This window comes from Oryctolagus cuniculus, chromosome 1 (assembly GCF_964237555.1).
Source record: "Oryctolagus cuniculus chromosome 1, mOryCun1.1, whole genome shotgun sequence".
Lineage (NCBI taxonomy): Eukaryota > Metazoa > Chordata > Mammalia > Lagomorpha > Leporidae > Oryctolagus > Oryctolagus cuniculus.
Window position 1 is genome coordinate 5,183,094 of NC_091432.1, and position 17,372 is coordinate 5,200,465.

Below are 17,372 nucleotides of genomic sequence, written 5' to 3' on the forward strand. Positions count from 1 at the left end.
AAGTAATATGTGCAAAATGCTTCACACAATGCCTGGCATATAGTAAATGCCTCATAATATTTCTAGTAAGTTCATCTGTGCACACTAGTTTAGGTCGAACAGGACTACAAGATGTCTGAATAAAACATTCAATTTTTAATTTTATTTTAATTTTTTATTTATTTGAAAGAGTTAGAGAAAGGTAGAGGCAGAGAGAGAGGTCTTCCATCCGCTGGTTCACTCCCCAGATGGCCGCAACGGCCGGAGCTGCGCCCATCCAGAGCCAGGAGCCAGGAGCTTCTTCCAGGTCTCCCACGCAGGTGCAGGGGCCCAAGGACTTGGGCCATCTTCTACTGCTTTCCCAGGCCGTAGCAGAGAGCTGGATCGGAAGTGAAGCAGCCGGGTCTCAAACCGGCACCCGTATGGGATGCCGGCGCTCTATGCCAGGGCTTTAAACCGCTAAGCCACAGCACCAGCCCCCAAAACATTCAATCTTGATGAGGCAAATCCAAAATAAAATATATTCTATTTAATTTCCACCACTATTTGTGAAAGCAGACTCTCACTTCCACCCAGTATGCCACAAGGAAAATTATTATCCCCCCCCCCTTTTTTTTTAAAGGGAAGGAGATCCGGGTAAGAGAACTTGGTAACTACGATCCGCACCCGTGTACCCGAGCTTATCCGGAGGGTTCATGGGCACCTGTGCAGCCTCGCACCCCCCGACTTCTGCGCAGCCTCTGCTAAGATTGTCCCATATGTCTTTATCCATAATACAACAGCTGGGAAAGGAACAGCGGCCCGTGAGTCAGCGTTTTCAGCGCCATCCGTTTCTGTCAGCCGTAAATTCAAACCTTCCAGCTTCCGGTGGTGACGGCAAAGAAGGCAGGGGGCTGGACCCCTCTCAGAGCCCCTGTTTTACCTGCCCTGCAACCCCCCCACCAGGGCCCGCAGGTAAGCGTCCATTAGGCGGCGGAGCAGGCGCACGTGGCGGAGAGGGCGGGAGCAGGTGCTCACCGCAGGAGTGGCGAGAGCGCGCCCCGCCCACCGCCCCGCCCCGCCCCCTGGCTGGCCGGGACCCCAGGGCCGCTCCCCGGGCGCCCGTGGGCACTCACCGGGCGCTCCCGGGCTGCTTCCCCGGTTCCCGCCCCGCCCCGAGTTGCCCGTTTTCTCTCCTCTTCCTCTCCCGCCATGGGGTGTGTGGAAAACTCCAGGGGAGCAAGCCAGGCGCCCGGCCCCGAGGCCGCCTGTGCCGCCCGCAGCCAGAACCTGGGGTGCGCGGCCTCTTCACGTGGCGCCGATCTCCTCAGCGAGGGACGCCCCGCGTTTCCTAGCCTCGGCCTCCGCGGCCCCCCACACGCATTCCCGACCCTGCCTCTGCCACCTCAGGCAACGCCTCTGCCCCTACTTCGCGGCATCACCTCGCAGACGGCCACAGCCGCTCCCTCCATCGCGAGCGGGAAGCCGCGCGACGCCCACGCGGCAGAGGCCAGGCGGCGGCGGCGCCCTCCTCCTCCGCCTGAGCGTCGACCGCAGACGGCGCCCACGCCGGGCCGCGCGAGCCCGCTCCTTCCCGCCCGCCCACGCCCCGCCCACCGACCTGCCGCGCCTGCGCACACGGCCCGCCCCGCCCCGCCCCGCGGCCCGGAGCCGCCGGCTGCGGCCGCCTCCCGTGGGCGGACGGGCGGGCAGGGGACGGCCGGTGGGCGGCGGCCACGGCTGGAGGCGAGCCGGAACGGGGCCAGGACGCGACTCCGCCCTCCTGCCGGAGACACTTTCCCACGGTCTCGGCGAAACGAGGCCTTTAGCGCTTTTCGGAGCGCTCCGATAGCCCTGGGCGCTGTCGAGGCCCCTTCTCCCGGCCCGGAGAGGCTACTGGGTTTGATCCCTGGCCGTCCTCACCTGCGGGGGACTCCGAGCGCTGGTTCCCAGATTTAGCAAAGAAAAATACAGGGCTGCCAGCTACAGTTGAATTTCAAATGAGTTTTTTTAAGTATACATCTCATGCAATATTTGGAACATATACTTTAAAAAGTATTCGTTAATCTGAAATTCAAAACTAGACACCATGAATTTTACCAGGCAACCGGTCCCAAGCCTCTCCCCAGCCTAATCCAGCCGTCCCAGCCTGTCCTCCCTCCCACTCCCACCCCAGAGGGAAGTGCGCAGCCTCCCCACGTTTGGCTCTGCCCTGATTGTTCCAAGGCAGGAGCTGGCTTTTCTAAACTCGGGTTTTCCAAGAGCGTTCCCAGCTGGGACGAAGGTAATTCTGCAGGCTCCAGGTTTGGGGCGGAGCCTGGCGGAAGGGGCTTAAGCCCATAACTGCTGGTGACCTGGCAGTCACAAGAAAACCCGGCTGGGAGAGTCCTACCTGGCAGAGAGCTGCCCAAGGAGAAGGGCGGGACCGGGTGTCGGCTGCTTTCCTTCAGGGAAAATTCTTCCACTTCAAGAAGCCAGGGTCGGACAGGACCGACTGGGGAGCTGGCGGAGTGCCTGCTCAGCGTACAACCCTGGTGCCGCTCCTAAGCACTGTCTACTGAGATCTGAGTCATGGCTGGAACGAGGCTGCGCTCTGCCCTGCTGCCCTGCTCACAGGTAGACCAGTTGCAGAAAGGTAGCTTTCATTTCTGGAAAATTCATGGAAACCCTCCGACTTGGTAAGGGAGTTGGCCTGTGGGGGCTCACAGACGTCTTCCTCTCTCTCCTCTCTCTCCGGTGTCCCTTTTAGGAAGTGGAGTTACCAGGCGGACATAAACTGTCATTACTGAAGGACTGCTTGCTTGGGACGCCCCTGGCCCTTTACATGAATTGTTCACTCTCACAAGTACCTTGTAAGACCATTGCTGCCTTCACTGCTTTGATGGCTGAGAAACCAAGGTACCGAGGATGACCCTTTGAACTGTTTCCCACGGAGAGTGCTGGCTCAGCAGAAGAGGCTGCCTTGGGAGTGGGAGGCGGAGGGATAGTGGCTATGGACAAAAATACTTCAGGTGAGGGGCCTTGGCCTTGGCCTTAGAATGAGCCGTGGGGATGATGCTACATGGAAACACCCAGCACCATGCTAGAGGCCCGTGAGACCTAACAAACATAGCTGGGGACACAGCCGCCGTGCAACCCAATGTCGGCAGCCATGAAGAAGGAAGCCTTTGACGTGAGAGTCTCACATGAAGACTTCATGTTATAAAATGCAGTCACTCACACTTCTGTTTTTAAGATTTATTTTATGTATGAGAGAGAGAGAGAGAGAGATCTTCCATCTGCTGGCTCGCTCCCCGGATTGTTGCAACAGCAGGGCATCCAGGTGTCCCACGTGGGTGGCAGGAACCCGAGCACTCAGGCCATCTTCTGCTGCTTTCCCAGGCACATTAGCAGGGTGCCAGATTGGAAGTGGAGCAGCCAGGACTTGAGCTGCCCTCACATGGGATGCTGGCATCACAGATGGCGGCTTAACCCTCTGTACCACAACAGCAGACTTGACGTTTGGTGAGTGCTGACTCTGCTAAGCATGCTTCGCTTTTTCTTGTTTATCTAACGTAGTCCTCCCCTGTACGAGAGGTGTTGTTACCCTCGTTTTATAAACGGTGGAAATGAGGTTCTAAGAAGAGGTTGTATGCCACTAAGTTTGCAAATGTCGGAGCCAGAATCTGAAACAAAGGTCTACCTTTACCCCTCTGGCCACCTTCCCACAGCTACCCAGTGCCTCTGCCACCTGGCTGGGACCTGCCTCGCTACTTGGGAGTTCTGTCGTGTGGAACTTTTTTTTTTTTTTTTTTTTTTTTTTTTGACAGGCAGAGTTAGACAGTGAGAGAGAGACAGAGAGAAAGGTCTTCTTTCCGTTGGTTTACCCCCAAAGTGGCCACTATGGCCAGCGCATTGCGTCGATCCGAAGCCAGGAGCCAGGTGCTTCCTCATGGTCTCCCATGCGGGTGCAGGGCCCATGGACCTGGGCCATCCTCCACTGCACTCCCGGGCCACAGCAGAGAGCTGGCCTGGAAGAGGAGCAACCGGGACAGAATCCGGCGCCCCAACCGGGACTAGAACCCGGGGTGCCGGCGCCGCAGGTGGAGGATTAGCCTAGTGAGCCGCGGTGCTGGCTGTCGTATGGAACTTCAAGCATTACTGGGAGACGCCAGCCCCTCTGTGCGAAAGCTAAGGAGCCAATGAATGCAGATATCCTCGTCTCCCACAAACTCAGGCTTGACTGGATCAGAGCTCTCAGCCCCTTCTCCATCGGTGTGGGCATCCACCCTGTTTGGGGTTTAATAACCACTATGCTGTTAGACTCAACTGTTTTAGTAAGATTCTGTCCTCAGAGCAATAGAATATTAGAGCCAGAAAGGGGCTGCAGAGGTGATCAGTTATCTTCAACAGATGAAATCTGAGGCCCAAAGAAAACGAAGACCTGCAGAAGGTCTTTTCAGATCACCTTAGCCAACCAGGTCAGGCAGGGAGCGTCTGGATTTGGCTCTGGACGCTTCCAGCCCTGACCTTCAAGGTGTTACGTGCAGTGTCTTAGGGGATCCGGTTCTCCCCGGTCTTGGGGTAACATGGATTCTGCTTCCATGTCTCCACTCTCCGCGGGGTTTGGATTACTGCTTCACATTCGTCTGTGACAGCCTGTGTACATCATACCCAGGCACCTCTTAGACCCTACCTTGTTCTCAGGCCCCCTGGGGGATTCAAACATCCTGCAGAGACTGACCCTAGGAACTTAGGTGGCAAATGTCCCTGAGGTCCCCCTATGAGACTGATGCAGAAATGAGGTCGTTTGAGGACTTTCTCCCCTACTCCGTGCCAGGGGGGCGTTTCAAGCAACTATTAAAAGAGGCTGTTTTCTGCAGACAATGGGAAAGAGTTAACTGCTTCTCTCGGGTCCTGAGCAAAGTCTGTCCCCCACCAGTCCCCATAACCGGGTTTCCTGAAATGGAGCAGGTCCCAGGTGCCTCTCCACTAATCACATCCTTTGAAATGGGGCCATGAAGCTCAGATTAGCTTCTCCCGTCACCTTCCCGAGGCCCTCTCCACCTGGAGCTCGGAATCTGGGGCAGCTTCAGCATTCACCTCCCCGTGCTTCCTATCAGGGGTCAGACAGGGAGGTCCTCGCGAGGGGATGTGGGGTTAGGCAGGGTCTAGGGGCCAGAGTGGTGCTGGCTTTTCTGCCAGTCCTTGGACTACAGCATCTGCTCTTCCTCTTTCTAAGACTTATGGGCAAAGGAAGGAGTCTCTCCCCGGGACGTTGGAATAACTGGCGTACTTTCTTCTTCACTCTGGTGCCCTGGGTCTCCTCCCTCTCCCAGAATGACTGCCTGTGGTTCTGAGTAGCTGCCTGTTTTTCCTGGCTGAGTCACGCTGCACAGTCTCTGATTTCTCATCTACCAGTAGCAGGTGCTGAGCTAGCCCAGAGATTCCGTTGCTTCCCTGTTAGTGTCCAATTTATCTTCTGCCTAAATAACCAATAAAACCTGTATCACCAATCAGTTCTGTCCTCTGTAATTAGACTTATACAAAGTAGGACTGGATTTGTTCTGCCAGCTGACGTCCTCTGGAAGGGAAATACCCTTTGCAGGCGAAAGGTCCCGGGAGTGGAAACGAGCGAGGTTGTCCGGTCACACATGGCCAAGTAAAACTATTGACCCAAAGGCCAGATGATCAACTTTTCTTAAAGGACAAGCAGGCCAACTGGGATAAAATGGCGTGTTCGGCCAGTCGTGGCTCAGTCTTTTCATGATTATATTACGTTGAAGTGGGAGGGGTCTTCAAAAAATCCACAAAATGTGTAGATTATGGAAAAAAATGCATGGATTTCCAAAACTATGTACGCCAAAGTGCACTTACCTTTCACTTGCATGAACTGTTTGAAGCACTCCCATACCTGGTCAGGACTGCAGCTGTACACGGCGTTTGGTCGTCTGGGGCCCCCGTCGAACTGAGCGGTCGTGAGTTTCCGCTGCCGATTCTCATCTGTTCTGGCTTTGAGACCACTTTCACCTTCTGCTTCCCCAACTTTCATTCTCACCAGTTGAAAAGAAGCCACAGGACCAAAAGTCTAAGAGGGTCAGCATGTGTGAATTCTTTTCTCATTTTACCACTTGCTTTAGATGTTTTGTTCTAGTTTTCTACAATTAAAATAAGAAAGTTCTCCCAGGAACAGAGTTAGAATAACATCCATGAGATAATTTGAGAGTTTCGGAAGCTTTAAAATAAGAGAAATCTTAGAGGTCATGTAATCCAGCATTTCCCAACCAAAGAAGCAATATTTTTCTAATCCATTTCCTTTATCCCCTGGTATCCAAGCCAATCTGGTTTATGTTGTGTGCTTGGTGTATTTAGGGTTGGGAAACACTGACCTACTTCATGGCCCTATTTCATGCAGAAGTCGTTCCAAGGCCCGTAACAAGTTCATGTCTGGCTTCTACTTGACGGTCTCATGCTGGGAAATTTGCCGCTTCAGAGCCAGCCACTCCTCCCTGCCTTGGGCAGCGCTGGTCCGGTACAGCTTCGCATTACGCCAAGCTGAAGTCTGCCCCCATCCTCCCGTCTCCAACCTGTATCTTCCACCCATTGGTCCCAGATCTGCCCTTTGAAACCACAGAGAATCCTTCTAATCCCTGTATAAAAGGGGCAGGGAGAACACCCGGGGTTGTTATTGATGACTTGTCACAGTGATTCAGACCCAGCCTGAGCAACTGTTTCTAGAGGTCTTACGCTTGGCACATTAGCTGTGTCCCTCAAACGTTGTATAAACCAAGCTTTGTGTGAATCAGATCATTTTAGACATGCTGGAAAAATTTCAAAGAGACACTGTTATCAGCTCATTCATAAACTGGAGAATCCTTTTGTAATGCAAATAATCTTCCCCATTAACCATTTAAGCAAATCTAGGTTTTCATGCATCATGTTTTACTTAAGGCAAGATTTGTCTACCTACAAAATAAATGAAATGCTAATAGCAATATTGGCATTTACTGAGCTCTTATCTGGCACCAGGAATCAAGCACCTGACACACATTACTTAATTTCTCACAACTTCCTTCTGTAAAATTATCTCCCATTATTTACGAATGAGAAAGCTCAGACTTACAAGTAAGTACCTTGTCTAGTTAGAAGGTGACAGGCCGGAATTCAGACAAGTTCATAGAATCTAGAGTATGGTGTCTTAACAGCCAGGAAGTTTCAGATACCAGTGATAGTTGAAATGATTAACCGTGAGTTTAGTATTACAGCACAAGTAAATTAGGCTAAGATCCAGAAAACTGACCTAAAATGTCTACAGCTTCAACGATGTACATTAAGTCTATTCTTCTAGGGTCCTGGATCTGTAGGTTTCCTGACACAACTCACATTTTCCAGTGCTATTTGATCAGGGAACCCCAAAGACTTCCCTCGGCTATCACTTTTTTTTTTTTTTTTTTTTTTTTGACAGGCAGAGTGGACAGTGAGAGAGAGAGACAGAGAGAAAGGTCTTCCTTTGCCGTTGGTTCACCCTCCAATGGCCGCCACGGCCGGCGCGCTGCGGCCGGCGCGCTGCAGCCGGCGCATCGCGCTGATCCGATGGCAGGAGCCAGGTGCTTCTCCTGGTCTCCCATGGGATGCAGGGCCCAAGGACTTGGGCCATCCTCCACTGCACTCCCGGGCCACAGCAGAGAGCTGGCCTGGAAGAGGGGCAACCGGGACAGAATCCGGCGCCCCGAGCGGGACTAGAACCCGGTGTACCGGCGCCGCAAGGTGGAGGATTAGCGCGGCGCCAGCAGCTATCAGTATTGAGCAACTGCTCCCACAACTTATTTCAGGAAGGTGGGTATGGTCAGCCGCTTTTTCAAAGGGTCTGTGTATTCCCATGTGTTAGTGGCACGAGCTTCTAAGAGGGAAAAAGTGATTCATTATTGACTGGTCGAATCAAAATATCAAGAATCATGGTTGATCTCAGCCTGCTCCTAAGTGGGTCAGACTTAGTCAAATGGGCCCAGTTTTTAATGGCATTTAGGTTTGAAGCTAAAAATAGCTCAGGAGGGATGGTCCATAAATAAGCGTGGTTTGAATCCAAACTGGACGAAGATAAATGGATGTAACATCTCTATGTCCTCAAATCCGTTCCTGTTTCTCCAGTTTAGCCAACAGCAGCACGCACTCATAGCATCGCTCGGCTCAGAACACATCCCTTAGGGCTCCCAGGTCTACACTGCACGTGGGAGCTCAAGGCAGGACGCGCTTCTGCCCTCCACGTCCCACCGCCACCCCCCCACCCCCACCCCGCAGAATGCCCTGCTTGACTTGCAGTCCCAGTATCCTGGCTCATCTGCAGACTTTCGCTTCCCAGCACAGGAGCAACTTTTGCTAATCACGTACTAAGCTGAAGTCCTGTCTACAGTCTTCACAGGAAATCGGACCCGTCCTCTTAAGACGCGGAGCTCTGCTCGCAAGCCCACCTTTCTGAGCTTGACCTGTGCGGCAGGCTTGTTTGTAACTTCAAGCCATGTGCAGTTTTCTTCATTTCTCATCTTGGTTTCTCAGCTTCCCCCTGCCTTAGCACGTCTGCCAATGGCAGAAGAATAAACTTCACCTGGGGCCGGTGCTGTGGCGCAGCAGGTTAAAGCCCTGGCCTGAAGTGCCGGTTCTAGTCCCGGCTGCTCCTCTTCCAATCCAGCTCTCTGCTGTGGCCTGGGAAAGCAGTAGAGGATGGCCCAAGTCCTTGGGTCCCTGCACCCACATGGGAGACCCAGAGGAAGCTCCTGGCTTCGGATCGGCGCAGCTCAGGCCATTGCGGCCATCTGAGGAGTGAACCAGCGGTGGAAGACCTCTCTCTCTGTCTCTACCTCTCTGTAACTCTGTCTTTCAAATACATAAAATAAATCTTTAAAAACAATAATCTTCACCAATTCAAAGATCATTCAGTTACTCTAATTTTCTATTTAAAAGATTTATTTATTTATATATGTGCATATGTATTTGAAAGGCAAGAGTGACAGAGGGGCAGGGGAGAGACAGAGGAGAGATCTTCCATCTGCTGGCTCACTCCCCAAACGCCTACTATAGCTGGATCTGGGCCAGGCCAAAGCCAGGAGCCAGGAGCCTGGAGCCTGAAACTCCATCCAGGTCTCCCATGCAATTGGCAGGAATTTGGGCCACCGTCCACTGCCTTCCCACAAGCATCAGCCGGAAGCCAGATGGAAGCTGATTGGCCAGGACTGGACTGGCACTGCAGTGTGGGATACAGGCCTCCTAAGGGGTGGCTTAACCCCCACAGCTGCAAGGCCTGGCCCTCACGGTAAGTCTGCAACTCAGTGCCTTGGGATTCTCCTCCCAGCCCACTTCTTGTGATGGTCTAGTCTGGGGGTTATGTATCATTCTGACATGAGGGGAGGGACGTCAAGGCCAAGTCTCGTCCTCTGTCTCCCTCGCCTGACAAAGTGTGATCCTGGCCCCTGGGCTCTGTGGCTGCTGCACCTGCTGCAGAGTTCCTGGGCAGGGGAAACCGCTGACCTTGGCATAGAGAAAGCTCAGGGATGGCGTGTGGGGCTCAGCGATCCGCACCTCCTCGCTTCCTGGTCCCGCTGGACCTTCGTGGGGTCCCGGGCCCGGGTTATCCACCCTCAGCCTCTACCGTGGGGTTCTCAGCCCCACGCCACAGCAGTCCCTGCAGGCACCCTGCCTTTCAGTCGTCAGCCTGCTCTCACACTCCTCCCAGGGGACAGGCACCTAGGAACTTTTCAGATTTCCTCCGACTGTCAAGGAGCCAGGGGGACTGGGGCCTGGGGGGTGAGAAGATCTGGGAGTGGGGCAGTAGCAGCGCCATGTCCACCTTGCGGCACGGGAGCTCGGCAAGGCTGAGCCCCAGGAATGAAGTGCAGCCTTGTCCGTCTGCTGTCGGTCAGCGGCAGGGACACCGAACAGACCCCCATGGTTGTTTCTCAACGCTCTTAGTCACCTTTCCCGATGCTTTGCAGTTCTGCTTCAAGCCCAAAACGGACTCCGTTTTCTGTATGTAGGGAAAACTCGCCTGCTCTTCCCCACTCGACAGATGACCGCATCAACTCTGAGCTTTAGGTTTACTGCTTCTGTCTTTTGAAAGAGGGCCTTCTGAAGCAAGGACAAAGCCCTCCCAAGCACGTGGCTCTTATAAAGCACTGGGACCCTCAAGAAACACAGCCGCTAACGTAGAGGGTTTAAAAAAAAAGATTTATTTATTGGTGCTGGCGCTGTGGCGTAGCAGGTAAAGCCGCCACCTGCGGGGCCAGCATCCCATATGGGCGCCATTTCGAGACCTGGCTGCTCCACTTCCAATCCAGGTCTCTGCTGTGGCCTGGGAAAGCAGTGGAAGATGGCCCACGTCGTTGGGCCCCTGCACCCATGTGGGAGACCCGGAGGAAGCTCCTGGCTCCTGGCTTCGGATTGGCGCAGCTCTGGCTGTTGGGGCCATCTGGGGAGTGAACCAGCAGATGGAAGACCTCTCTCTCTCTCTCTCTCTCTGTCTCTCTCTCTCTCGGCTTCTCCTTTCTCTGTGTAACTGTGACTTTCAAATAAAATAAATAAATCTTTAAAAAAAGGAAAAAGCCTCAAAATGTTACTTTTTAAAAAAATTTATTTATTTGAAAGTCAGAGTTACAGAGAGGCAGAGACAGAGATCCTCTATCTGCTGGTTCACTCCCCAAACAGCTTCAATAGCCAGACCTGGGCTGATCCAAAGCCAGGAGCTTCCTCCGGGTCTCCCACGTCGATAAAATGGTCCAAAGACTTGGGCCATCCTCCACGGCTTTTCCATAGTAGAGGACTGGATGGGAAGCTGAGCAGCTAAACTCAAACCAGCGCCCACATGGGATGCTGGCACTGCAGGTGGTGGCTTTACCCGCTGCGCCACAGTGCCGGCCTCCTCTACCATAGATGTTAAAAGGCCTACTTAGTTAGGAGTTCAAAAGCCAACTCTGATCTCTCTGTATTATCCCTAAGCAGAGGACATTGTAGCTACAAAGCACTTGGGGCTGCCTAAGTGGTGGGAGATAGGTTAGGAGTAAAAGGAGTGGGACTACCCCTTTCCTATGAAAGCACTTTGTTCCATCTGTTTACGATAGGGAGTCATTGTCTCTCCTGTGGGTTTTTTTCCCGTTATTCTTTAGTTTATTGCACAGGTATCTATGTGTCTGTTATGCTAAGGATTCAGCTATGAACTGAATGTGTTCTCTCTTCCCTCATGGGACTCAACGAGGGAACAGAGCTAGTGGGCAGTGACAGCCCAGTGTGGAGCGCTCAGAAGGCCCCTGTCCCAGATTCGGAGCCCCAGGGGAGGCTTTCCAGAGGGAGTGATATCTACACTGAGACCGAAGGGTAAACATTGGGTGAACAGAAGAGAAAGCGTGAGTCCAGCCAGAAAGAATAGCATGTCGAAAATCCTACGAATTTGAGGTGGGCATTTTAGCCTATGGTTCAGACACCTGCATGCCGAATCAGAGTAACTTGGTTTTTTTTTTTTTTTTTTTTAAGATTTATTTACTTATGTGAAAGTCAGAGTTACACAGAGAGAGGAGAGGGAGACAGAGAGAGAGAGAGGTCTTCCATCTGCTGGTTCACTCCCCAGATGGCCCCAACAGCCAGAGCTGCGCCAATCCGAAGCCAGGAGCCACGAGCTTCCTCCAGGTCTCCCATGCGGGTGCAGGGGCCCGAGGACTTGGGCCTTCCTCCACTGCTTCCCCAGGCCACAGCAGAGAGCTGCATCGGAAGTGGAGCAGCCGGGCCTTGAACCAGCGCCCATATGGGATGCTGGCGCTTCAAGCCAGGGCTTTAACCCGCTGCACCACAGTGCCGGCCCCTAGTCACTTGGGTTTGAGTCCCAGCTGTGGATCCTGCTAATGGTGACCCTGGGAGGCAGCAGTGATGGCTCTCAAGTGACTGGGTTTCCATGTGGGAGACCTGGATTGAGATCCTAGATTGTGGCTTCAGCCTTGCCCAGCCCAGTTCTGACCATTGTGGGCATCTGAAGAATAAACCAGTGAATGAGGATGCTTTTCTCTTCCCTACACCTGTCTCTCTGCCTCTCAAAAAAAAAGTTTCACAAACACCAAGAGAATTCTATGTGGTTCCTCATGCGTAGAGGGCCGAGTGCCAAGTGGACAGTGCTAAGCCAGGAGAAGCAGACTTCACTTGGTCAAACATTTTGGACTTTATCCCAAGAGAAGGGGAAGCGGCCGAAGGGTTTTCAGCAGAGGAATGATCTGTCAGATCAGTGAATTTTTTATTTTATTTTATTTTTTTGACAGGCAGAGTGGACAGTGAGAGAGAGAGAGACAGAGAGAAAGGTCTTCCTTTGCCATTGGTTCACCCTCCAATGGCTGCCGCGGCCGGTGCGCTGCGGCCGGCGCACCGTGCTGATCCGATGGCAGGAACCAGGTGCTTCTCCTGATCTCCCATGGGGTGCAGGGCCCAAGCACTTGGGCCATCCTCCACTGCACTCCCGGGCCACAGCAGAGAGCTGGCCTGGAAGAGGGGCAACCGGGACAGAATCCGGCGCCCGGACCGGGACTAGAACCCGGTGTGGCGGCGCTGCAAGGCGGAGGATTAGTCTAGTGAGCCGCGGCGCCGGCCCAGATCAGTGAATTAAAGAGGCCACCTGAGCTGCAGAGCAAGAAGGCCCAGGAAGCGTACACAGAAATGGCCTGGACACGTAGCCGGTAAAGCCACTGCCTGCAGTGTCCGCATCCCATGTGGCTGCCGGTTCGAGTCCTGGCTATTCCACTTCCAATCCATCTCTCTGCTGTGGCCTGGGAAAGCAGTAGAAGATGGCCCAAGTGCTTGGGCCCTTGCACCCACATAGAAAACCAGGAAGAAGCTCCTGGCTTCAGATCGGCGCAGCTCAGCCGTTGCAGCCACTGGGGAGTGAACCAGTGGACAGAGGATCTTTCTCTCTCTCTCTCTCTCTCTCTCTTTGCAACTCTGACTTTCAAATAAATAAATAAATAAACCTTTAAAAAAAAAGAAACAGCCTAGACAAAATGCCACCACCAACAACAATAACAACATTAAATGACAAGAAGAAAAGGAACCCACAAGAGAAACAGAGAAGGAGGGACCAGAGGGGTTGAGGAAAGCCGAGAAAGCGAGGCCCGTGGAAACCAAAAGCAGAAAATCTCAAGAAGCAGGACACGGCGGCCAAGCGCAGTGAGGTGGCGGTTAGCAATCACCACTGGACTTAGCAGCAGCGTTATTGACAACCTCGCACAAAGCAACCTGTGTTGGATCAAATCAAGGGCATCGATACTCATCTATCCCTTCCAGTTACCGTCTCTATATAACGACATCTTCCAAGGGCTGTCGTAAGCCCAGAGCTCCCCTTTGAACTCCACGACCACGTCTAATTGACTACTCAGTGGTTCCACGTGGTTGATAAGGTGTCTCCAACCCTGGCTCCAAAGCCAGCAATCCCCCCATCTAAACTCGGTCTTCCCACAGCGTTCCACATCTCAGCAAATGGTCCTCTATTCTTCCAGTTGCACAGTCCATCGCTGACAAATCCTTTCTCCTCCCCTGTGTCTAACCCCTAACCCCAGCTTGTCAATCCTCTCTGCCAATGTACTTCAGCTCCACTGCTAACATCCTGGCTCAAGCTGCCATCTTTTCTCTCTCCCGAGCCACGGTGGTAGTCTAACTGGTTTCTCATGGCAACCTGTGCACCCTGACAACCCGTTCCCCGCACAGCAGCCAGAGTGGTCCTTATAAAATACAAAGCTGATCACTTCACTTTCTGGCTTCGACCCTTCAATAGCTTTCCCAGGGCTCTGAAAATGAAGATAAAAAGGTAATTGAGGTAGGAAACTCTGAGGCCATGCCTACCTTCCAGCTGTAATTCCCAGTGTGTTCCCTCTTGCCTTCTGAGTTCTCTCATTTCTAACCTGCGTCGGGCATCCCATAACAGCAGGCCTGGTGTCCGTACACTCTGTCCCTTGGCTAAGAACCTGGGCTCATGTTCCTGGACTCTGTTCTTGCCTACTTTGATGATCTCGGGTAAGGTACTTAATTTCTCAATGTCTCCATTTCCTCATCTGTGAAATGGGCTTAGCTCTTTTAAGTTGTCATAAGAATTAAATTATATGTATAAAATGCTAGAAATCTAGATCCCAATAAATTTTATTTCATTTTATTAATCTTTTAAAAGACTTATTTTTTTGAAAGGCAGTTACAGAGAGGGAGAGAGGGACAGGGGGGAAAGAGAGTTCTTCTTCCATCTGCTGGTTCATTCCCCAAATGGCCATAATGGTCAGGGCTGGGCCAGGTCAAAGCCAGGAGTCCAGAACTCTGTCTGGGTCTCCTCTGTGGGTATCAGGGATCCAAGCCTTTGGGCCATCTTCCACTGCCTTCCTAGGGGCATTAGCAGGGAGCCGGACTGGAAGTGGAGCAGCCAGGACTTGAATCAGTGCCCTCATGGGACGCTGGTGCTGCAAACAGTGGCCCAACCCAATGAGCCACAATGCTGTCCCCCTCCAATAAACTTCAGTAACAGGTGTTATTACTCCCCTCCCCATGCAGATCTCAGATGATTTGAGGAAGTTCCTCCTCTATCCCCTCCCTAACCAAGTTACAACTCTGTCCAACTGTCTCATGGAGAGGATGTATATAATTCATTCATATTACCTATCATATTCATTCATTATCCTTATTATCTTTTTAAATTTTTATTTATGTAATTTATGTAGAAGGGACGGGGGAGAGAGAGAGAGAGAGAGCTCTCATCCACTGGTTCATTCCCCCAAATTATGCCTGTAGCAACCAGGGCTGGGCAAGGCCAAAGCCAGGAGCCAGGAACTCAATCAGCGTCTCCCAGATGGGCAGCAGGGGCTCAACTGCTGGAGCCGTCGCCTGCTGCCTGCCACCAAGGGTGCACCCCAGCAGGAAGCTGAAGTTTGAGGGAGTCAGGACTTGAACCCAGACACTATACATGACATGCGGGTGGCTCAAGTGGCATACTAGACACTACACCAAGTGCCCACCCTGTGACTGTGCATCTTAGGGCTTATTTTATTAATGTGTGCTATCGCCACCAGAGGGTCCTCTACGAGGACAGAGAACATGTCCACTCCACTCACAATTCTGTCCCCAGGTCCCCAGCGTGTAATAAGCCAGATCGTTTTTGAAAGAATGTTTGAAGAGAGGTGAGGAAGTGGGAGCCAAGACAGGTGAGTTGAGAAGACTACAGGTTGGCCGGCACCGCGGCTCACTTGGCTAATCCTCCGCCTGTGGCGCCGGCACCCCAGGTTCTAGTCCTGGTTGGGGCGCTGGATTCTGTCCCGGTTGCTCCTCTTCCAGGCCAGCTCTCTGCTGTGGCCTGGGAAGGCAGTGGAGGATGGCCCAGGTGCTTGGGCCCTGTACCCCATGGGAGACCAGGAGGAAGCTCCTGGCTCCTGGCTTCGGTTCAGCCTAGCTGTGGCTGTTGCGGCCACCTGAGGAGTGAACCAGCAGATGGAAGAACTCTCTCTTTGCCTTGGCGTCTCTCTGTAATTCTGTCTTTCAAACATATAAATCTTAAAAGAAGAAGAAGGAGGGGGAGGAGGAGGAGGAGACTGTAAACATAAAGACTGAGGGTCCCGTGGAAGGGGTCAGGCGTCTCCTGTGGCAGACACTTGAGCATGTTTAAATGCTGCTGGAAGGCGCCGGTTGAGAGAGAGCGCCCCAGCAGGTGTGAGGCCCTGAGGCTGTGCCAAGGGATGAGCCCTAGGGAGGAAGCCATAAGGACCCATTTCAGATGGGAGGAGGGACGCCCTTCCACTCAGCTTCATCTCTGGGTTCGGTGGCAGGAGTCAAGCCCTCGGCGTGCATCTGGGTTACATAAGCAGCAAATCTGGATTCTCGGAGAAGCTCAGCATCGTGGTGGACATCCTCCCATTCACTTTTGACTGTACTGATTCACTACTGAGCCAAATAGCAAGTTTCCAAAGCAACCCAGTTCCAGAGCTGAGACAGGCGATCTCCGCGTTCTGGGAAGCAAGCTTCCTTTCCAAATTAGGAAACAGGATGGTGAAACAGTAACACGGCAAAGGAAAAATGGCTGAAATGGATGCGCGCTCACCAGGGGCCAGGCAATGTTCTGGTCCTCACCCACTGGTAACTCAGGTGACCCCGCATGACGGTGGCATTTACAGGGAAGGAAGTGGAGCCCCAGGCAGGTTCGGTAGGTGCCCAAGGTCACCCAGCTGGTAGGTAGCGGCGCTAGGTCTGCCCATGCTGCTGTACCCGGTCTGTAGCAGAGGCTAAAGAACATTAGGAAGCAGCAGACTGGCAGTCCCTACCGCGGACCAGTTCTGAGTTTCTGGACGTCGGTTCGCTCATCAATAAAACGTAAATGAAAATGTGTCCAGGGCTTTTTGGAAGGATTATGGAATACCTAAATTGGGAAATGACTCCACAAAAGGCATTATTATGCTAATCATTAAGACCAAGTCTCCTAATTGGGTCATAACCTAACAGGCTGTCGCTGAGACCCCGGGTTTCCTGGAACAGTCCAGCGGCAGTTTTAACGGCCCTGACCAAGCCTCCTTGATGGCCATCACGTGCACCTTGGTACTTCCTGCCCCCTGAACCAGCCCACGCTCACAGCAACTACCGGAAGCAGGCACAGACTATGCCTTCAGGCTGCTTGCTTTGATGCTGTTCGCCTTTAAGAAGTGATCGTTAAAAATAAATCAATAATCGCCTGAATTACAGCTACGGGTGGGGTGCACCCCAGAGGGCTGAGCTCCAGGTTAGCGATGAGATCACAGGGATTCGAGCCAGAGGAGGACGTCAAGGTAGCCTTTGAGTGCAACCTCCCAGCCCATTTTGTAGAGTAGGCAAACCGAGGCCAGGTACATGACGCAAGATCTTTCCTTTTGCCTTGACAACGTTTTCAAGTGCATTTAAAACAGGTGATTTCTCTCACTTTGCCGAAACCGTACCTGGAAAGTATTTCTATTTCATATATTTCTGTATATTTCATATATTTCTATTTTCATATTTCTATTTCATACACTGATTTTTTGTATGTGTACCTTTCCATAATCCAAAAATGCAGGGGCACATAAAGCTACTAAAAACCTTAACCGCTCCCCCCCCCCCCCCCGCCCGCCCCGAATTCACCAAAAGCCCATTCTTCCGGTCGCCCTCACTTGGCAGCTTCAGACACTCCCGGCTGGAAGCCCACCCGGCTGGAAATCGCTCAGCTCTGAGCTTAGTGGAAGAGCCGCGCCTGCCTCTCCGAGCTGGCGTGGGGGGGGGGGGGAGTCACATGGGAGAAGGCATTTTTAGCACCCACCTGGCATTCTGTGCGTTTGCTGTGATCTGGGCATCATTCCGCCTTCTCCTAAGCAGAGAGCATTCACCTTGGTTAATGACCTCGGACCTTAAGACCACTGAGGAGAAAGCCAGCCGTGCCAGGC

General features: G+C 52.7%; 1 protein-coding gene and 1 long non-coding RNA gene across 2 annotated transcripts in view; one reads left to right on the plus strand and one right to left on the minus strand.

The window, feature by feature from the left end:
* Positions 1-1,554, minus strand: part of TOP6BL (TOP6B like initiator of meiotic double strand breaks) — a 94,913-nt gene extending 93,359 nt beyond the window's left edge. Inside the window, exon 1 of the mRNA XM_070050967.1 lies at positions 1,401-1,554. Within this exon, the coding sequence (XP_069907068.1) occupies positions 1,401-1,430 (30 nt within the window). The 5' untranslated portion in view covers positions 1,431-1,554. The remainder of the gene's footprint in view (positions 1-1,400) is intronic.
* A 900-nt stretch (positions 1,555-2,454) lies between these two features.
* LOC103352106 (uncharacterized) lies at positions 2,455-3,179 on the plus strand. The gene is made up of 2 exons (XR_519637.4): positions 2,455-2,593; positions 2,708-3,179. It is a non-coding gene; the product is annotated as an uncharacterized lncRNA (long non-coding RNA).
* The last annotated feature ends 14,193 nt before the right edge of the window (positions 3,180-17,372 follow it).